A 7,386-nucleotide genomic window follows, 5' to 3' on the forward strand; every position below is an offset into this window, starting at 1 on the left:
ATATTTTAAGATGTTTAATTACCACTTTAATAATAAGTACTTTTCGAAAAATATAATTACGTCAAAGATATATCATCATTTAGTTCCCACCCCAAAGGCATCAGTGCATGTATAAAATGTTCAATTCTTTCATGTGCTGTTTTCTCATGGACAATATTCTTACCTTTTGATGCTAACGCAATAATGTGAGCATATAAAGAAAATTAACACTGAATGGGGAGCAGGGAGAGCTGTCAAAGATAAAAAGAATATTTTTTTCATTCCTCTCCTGAAGGTTGCCCAGAGCCTGTTCATTATTTACAAGACTCAGGCCTGAAGTGTGAGGGAGTACTCCCCACTTACCAATAATACTGAGGAAGCTTGACACCGTCTGGGACAAGGTAGCCTGCTTGATGCACACCTTATTAATTACCCTAAACATTCGCTCCCTCCACTACCAAAGACTGTAGCTGCAATGTGTGCTATCACCATGATGCACCGCAGCAACTTGCCAAAATGCCTTTCAGAACACCCATCCCTCCAACCCTGGGCCACCTATAAGAGCAATATAAACACCTGTAATTTCTTCTCCAGGTCACACAACCATCCTCACTTGGAAATATATCAGTGTTCCCATTGTAACAGAAAGGTGGGTGTACTGAAACTACATGGACTGCAGTGGTTCAAAGCAATAGCTTCATCACCACCTTCCAAAAAGCAACTGGAATGGAAAATAAATATCAATCCTTGCCAGCAATACTCACAAATAAATAAAATAAAACCTTTGATATCAGTTCCAGGAGACCATCTGTCAAGTATCCAAAGTGTAAAAGCTAGTCTGTCCTAGCTTGGTAGACAATGTTTCATTTCCTGTTGCTTCTCACCTCAAACCAACAGATTTCCCTCCAAGAGTTCAAGGAAAACACTAAGTTATTAGTACATTTTATTAGTCTTCCTTGGTAACACCTTTGCAGCTCAACAGCTCTTTTGAGCATTTTTCTGCTCTTGTCCTCAACGTTACTATAATAAGTCATTGAATATTTTTGAAGAGTTGAACGATGCCTCATTAAACTACTGGATGTTTTTGAGACGTCAATTAGTGGCAGAGTGTCCGGTGGAATATAACTGGTTTTGTTTACAAATGGCTTTTAAATAAGGTTCCACATATGAGACTTTCAAAGAGGTTTAAAGAACTGGTTGGTCCCAACTGGGTAGTGAAGAAAGCTGGAGATGCATGCAAATAGAATAAAGTAAATGTTTTGAGAAATATGGAACAGTAACCCACAGTGTATTAAGGGAATCTGTTCTGACTTCAATGCTTATCTCACTTCCAAGTTCTTGGGGTTACACTAAGCATTCTTCAGAAGACTAGTGAGGGGATTAGAAACGTGATTGTATAGATTATATACGGACTAAGGAAGGAATTAAATTGATGAATGAAATAGCTATTTGTCATTGCCTGTTAGTTTTCTGAAGATTATAGGCAGTTAGCCTGAAAAGCAAAACTTCCAAATAACATAATCATGTTGAAGATTGCTACGAATCTATTGGAAGCAACAATATCCTGTTTTCTAAATCAATGTTACATTTATACAGCAATAGCCATTACAATACACATAATTAATGATGATAAAAGGACATTATGTCTACTCAGTTATATAATGCCTACTGAGATCCAATGCCATAGCACATTAAAATTCATGCAATTTTCTGTTTATTTGATGATTCGGTGATGTGTATTGTTGGATACCACTGAACAGCAATGTGACCATGACTGCTTAAACATATATGCAGACATTCATTTAATCTAACCACAGCCTGATAGTCAGCAGTATGAATCAGGTGCCTTTGCTTGGGTTATTTCTAAAGCACAGGATCTACAAGTTACAGTTATTCCTGCATTGTATACAAACGCTATTCTTTTTTAAATTTTAGTTTCCCATTCTTGTAGGAAACCCCTGCTCAAACATTCATTATGGAGTTGCTGCCCTGAAAGCATCTTGCCCCATTTTTGAAGATTCTCAACATTGTGATGAAATAATTTGTTATCAAAAAGTGACACAGAAACGTACATTTGGATAATATAGTCACTTATAGTCACAGGGTGAACTTCAGCTGTGTAGAAGTGACCCTTATTGTTCTGGGATCTTTATGTCTTATCACAATTGGTTCAGGAGTGAAACAAATATGGTGGCACGTCAGGTCAGGTTAATTGGCCATGCTAAATTGCCCATAGTGTTAGGTGCATTAGTCAGAGGGGAATGGGTTACTCTTTGGAGGGTCAGTGTGGACTTGTTGGGCCAAAGAGCCTGTTTCCACATTGGTGGTAATGTAAACTATTTGTAAATGTGTGCTGTTATTTATAGAGTCAAACATGTTTTTCACCATCAGAAAGATTGTGATGGCAACCATTTCACAGAAGGGTTACTGTACACAAGGAAGTCATGCAGCCTGTTGTGTCTGCACTGACTCTACAAATAAGAGTCATAAATTTGTATGATTCTCCTGGCTTTTTGCCATGCCCTTGCACATCAGATGATTATTTAAATAGAAACAATGCCCTCCTGAATGCCTCAGTTGAATCTTCACTTCCAGGAGATGCATTCCAGATCTGAACCACTAGTTATGTGAGAAAGTTTATTTTTTCTCACATCATAGTTGCTTCTTTAACAAATCACTCTAAATGTGTGCAGTCTCATTCTTGATCCTTTTATGGGCAGGAGTAGTTTCTCCCTTTCATATCCCATTGTGGCTTTCTTCTCTCCCAGGAGAACAGCCTGAAACGTCAATTCTCCTGCTCCTTGGATGCTGCCTGATCTGCTGTGCTTTTCCAGCACCACACTCTGGACTCTGATCTCTAGAAATGCAGTCCTCATTTTCTCCAAACCTTTCCAGTCTGTCCTCCGAAGTTTCTGATCCCTGGAACAATCCTTATAAATCTACACCATTGCATGTAATGTTATGATGATCTATACTATATATGGCAGGAGCACAACAACAATACTATCCCATACATGTCCAAGATGCTTCACAGGAACATAGACAGACATTAGCCACAGGATGAGGCACATTGAGACAGGTGACTAAGAGTTGGATTTTAGTGCATGACTCAAAGGAGGAGAGAGGTGGGAAGGCTTAAGGAAGAAGAATTTCTGATCTTAGCTTCTGGGCAGCTGAAAGCATGTCAATTAATGGAAGAGTCTCGGAAACTGGGGTTGAAAACAATTACAAACACAATCCAAGTATACAGATGAAACATTATGAGAGGTTTCAATGATCTGTTATTTTCCTGAGTATTATTAAAAAATCTTCAAAGTACTGCTTGGATAGTTGTCACTAGAAATATATCAGTTTCAAAATGTGCAGTTTGGGGTAGGATAAATCCTCAGCAATTCGCAAACAAAAGTCAAAAAGGCTAAACAGGATTCTGCCAATCAACCTTGCTGAATAGATTTGAAAAAGGGAAAATAAGCCAAAGTCATTGCCGAGCCATTCCACTTCAATACCAGGCCATTTATCACTGCCCGCTCCCTCCCCTGCCAATTATTGCCAGCATCAGACTTGTAACCAATACTTCCTATGCTTAGTCCCCAAACATACAAACGCTCTCCCCACACCCAGGCCACAACTCAAGTCTGGAGGGAGAAACTCGTTATTGGGAGGACACATTCCATAATTTCACACAACCAACAGTCCTCTGAAACCCTGCTGCTTGTATGGCATGACTTTGTGTGTGTGTGTGTGTGTGTTCAACATTCCACCTGGCTCGATTCAGTTCCCCTAGTGATTTCTCCAGTAAATGATGCAGATTTGTTTTTTTTTAACGCCTCCAGTTTGTCGCTACGGGAAACAATGAAATGAAGTGGACCTCACCAGCATACAGCAGGCCCTAAACACTGAAAAGTTCTCCAAGCCTTATAACAAACAATAACTACAAAACGGGATAATAATTAACAAAACAGAATGGTCGATCCAGGCAACAAACTGTGATTGAAGGGAAGGCACAGGTTTGGACGGATGCTTTGTGTAAAATTTAAATCTGTTTATGATATTTCAAGTCCCTTCCACCTTCTAGCTCTAACACAGGAAAACGAAATATGACACTTATTTTCTCAAATTGGTTGTGTCTATATCACACCTTCCTCCGCCCCCCCCCCAAAACCTACTTTATAGAGAGAAAAAAAAACATTTTTGGAATTAAGTGCCGTCCTCAAATATCTCCCAGTCTGCTCCTCGAAAACAATTTTGGAATGCTTTTTTTTAAGAAAAAAAAAGAAATGCTTTTAAAACTCACACACCAACTGCACAGCCAAACACGGTGAGTCACACACTACAGATCCCCATTGCAAACTCCGCTCTCACTCAGCGCCCTCGTTAAAATCGTGAACAACTTTGTGTGAACTTTTCTGAACGCCATCGCAGCCGCCAGCCAAGGCTTCAGAGGCAAACAAATATTCCGTTCGTCTCCAAACACGCCCAGCTTTTAAGATATGGCAGAGAGAGGCGAAAACTCCTGGACGGTCAAGACAGGAGTTCACCTCAATCGGTGCATCAGGATTCCAGCCGAATGGAAAACAGTGCCCGGGAATCAGGTTAAAACCTCTGGCCACACCAGACGGCGGTCCTGGGACTTTGAAAATCCGAACACTTTTGACACAGTGTGACATCTCAGAATATCATGTAATGAAACAAAACTGAACGGGGAGTTGGATATTGTCAAATTTTGCCACCCACTTTTAGAAGTGAAGGGTAAAGTTCTTTATTTTCCGGGCAACTTTAAAATGTTAGAAGACACAATCTGTGCAAAACAAAAACAAGGAAAAAGAAAGAATCACATCATCTGATTGATAAGAAAACACAGCGACTTACAGTACACTGGTGTTGGGAGGCAGGTCCATCGTTTCTGGTGCCTGTTGAAACCCAGCCTTGGAGCAGTTAACCGTACAGGAGGAATCCCAACGCAGGCAGCGGCAGGCTGGGGGACAGGGTAGACAGGCAGGCAGGCCAGCCACTGCTGCCAGGCACAAGGCCAGCGAGAGGAGGCAGAGGGGAAGCAGGCTGCACAGTGCAGGCTTCGTGGGGACTGGGGCGCCATGTTGCTTTGCTGAAATAAGAACATTTCTATAAGGCATAGCTCTCCGGCATTACATCGCCGCTCGGATCTCCTCGATACTTTCTCCTGAGCAACTCTCAACCCCCCCTTCCCCCCCACCCACCCCCCCCCTTCCGCACACCCAGACAGAAAGGCACACTCTTCACTCTCTCCCTGCTGGCTCGCTCAGAGTGGACTTCTCGCTAATCCCAGCTATTCCCCCCCTCCCAACCTCCCTGCTCTCCCACCTCCCCTCTCCATCCCCTTTCCCGGGGGAATGTGTTTTCACTTCTCCCTCCTCCTCTTTCTATCGCGTGTGAACTTCCTTTTCTCCACATTCCCGTTTTTGTGTGTGTTGTTTTAAAAAAAAAGCGATGCTGGGTCCGGACACTAGGGTGTGCTGAGCATCACAAATCAGGAAATTAGTTCGCGTAAATTTCCCCCAAAACACAGGAGAGCGGTGTTACTAAATTGTCTTTATCATCCATGGAAAGAGGAGGGGAATATATGGAACTGTGCATTTGGTATCAAGTGTGACTTTTAAAGTTGGTACCATTTATTTAAAATATAAAACGCAATGTAATTTGTTGGATGATTAAGGAAACGTTATACATGTACAGATCACATCGTTGTATTGTGCTTCCTGTTGATAAACACCAGAAAAAAGTTTTCAGTTTTGAATTTCTCCAAGGCACTTTTTAGTTATCCACGTAGAAGGTCGACGGGGTAATAATGAAGGGCCTTCGGTTTACGTGGATGGACGGGGAGAGGGTCCAGTTCTCTTGAGAAGGCTGCGAGGGGTCGCGGCAGAGATGTTCAGAATCACAAGGGACTTGGACAATGTAGATGGGCGGAGACTGGAGGAAGTACCCGAGAATCTTAGGTGATTGACCAAAGAAAATAGAGGATGAAAACCCCGCGATTCGGTTCTGAGGGTGTGGCAGAGGTACATTCACCGCGGAGCTTTTAAATGAGAATCCCACGAAGAGAAATGAATTTGAAATATTTCCGACGAAGGAAATGGAGGGGAGGTGGACAGTGGGAGACGGGGTTTGCTGGATTGCTGTTGCAGACAGCGGGCACCACGTCGAGGGGCCGATTGGTCTCCTGCGCTCGAAGCATCCTCTGATCCTAATCCCAGTTTTGAGAATGATACAAACTGTTAGATTTTTGTTTAAATATAATACTCCAAACAAATTAGCTGTAGCTCAGTGAGTAAGTACCCTTATTTCTAGGCTGAGGTTCCGCTCTGGGGGGAGGATAAAAACCTAGGCTGACACTGCAGTAAGGTGCTGAAGGGGTGCTACACTGTCTTATAGTTGAAACATTAAACTGAGGCCTCTTCCCTCTCTGTCCCACTTGCTCTTTCTTTTCATCTTTCTCTTGCTGTACTCTCGCTTTCTCTTTCTTTCTATCTTTGTCATTCTTTCTCTATTTCTTTCAATTTCTTTCTCTCTGGCTTTCTCTTGTCTTGCTGTCTTTACTCTCTTTTTCATTCTTTTCGCTTCTGTATTTCTTGCTTTCAATCCCTTTCTCTCTTTCATTGTCCCCTTTTTCTTGGTTTCTTTTCTGCTCTGTCTTTCCGTTTCTCGTCTTACCAGTCTCTTTTCTTATAATTTTCTTTCGATCGTTCTTTGTCTTTCTGTCAAACTTTTCTTTTTCCATCTCCCGCTTTCCTTTTCTCTCTCTTTTTCTCTCTATAATCCTTCCCGTCTTACTTGCTTTTGGTGTTTCATTCTTTCTCTCTCTCTTACTCTATTTGGACACCTCTCAATCTGTATTTGTCTTTCAATCGCTCTCTTTCTTACTTTCCATTTTGTGCTTTTAATCTTTTATCCTTATCTCTCTCCCTCGCCCTTTACAAATGTGACAGCTGAAGGAAATTGACGCGATGCACACTCAAATCGCAGCAGTAAACAAGCCTCTGTTTGTGCAATACCTTTCAGGTAATAAAATGTCCCGTTGCATTTCATTGCAGCTTGATCGGACACAAAATTTACCTTGTACATTTCCATTAAAGTGAAATTAACAAACTGATCAAAGATGGATCTCAAATAGTGTGATTAGAAGTGGAGAAAGTGGCAGGCTCAATGTGAGTTCTGTGTGAGAAAAGCATTCCGAACCAAAACAGGAGGTTGTGTGGCTGGGTTAGATGGTGGAGGAGTGGCAATCTGAAGATAGTCAGCGCGTCAGGCAAATTCTGTGTACAAAATCATAAAATTCAGTCAAGATTTCAGACCGCAAGCAAAACCAGTCCTCAATTCCCAGAAAGGGCCTTTGGGAAGGTATCGTGGAGAGAAACTGTGAGACAGACT

At 41.8% G+C, this 7,386-nt stretch overlaps 1 protein-coding gene across 1 annotated transcript in view; it reads right to left on the bottom strand.

Annotated features, from left to right (window-relative positions):
- pkd1a (polycystic kidney disease 1a) overlaps window positions 1-5,172 on the bottom strand; it is a 205,423-nt gene extending 200,251 nt beyond the window's left edge. The window contains exon 1 of the mRNA XM_072559862.1: window positions 4,849-5,172. Coding sequence (XP_072415963.1) covers window positions 4,849-5,111 — 263 coding nt within the window. The 5' untranslated portion in view covers window positions 5,112-5,172. The remainder of the gene's footprint in view (window positions 1-4,848) is intronic.
- Window positions 5,173-7,386: the final 2,214 nt, after the last annotated feature.

Source organism: Chiloscyllium punctatum, chromosome 40 (assembly GCF_047496795.1).
Source record: "Chiloscyllium punctatum isolate Juve2018m chromosome 40, sChiPun1.3, whole genome shotgun sequence".
Lineage (NCBI taxonomy): Eukaryota > Metazoa > Chordata > Chondrichthyes > Orectolobiformes > Hemiscylliidae > Chiloscyllium > Chiloscyllium punctatum.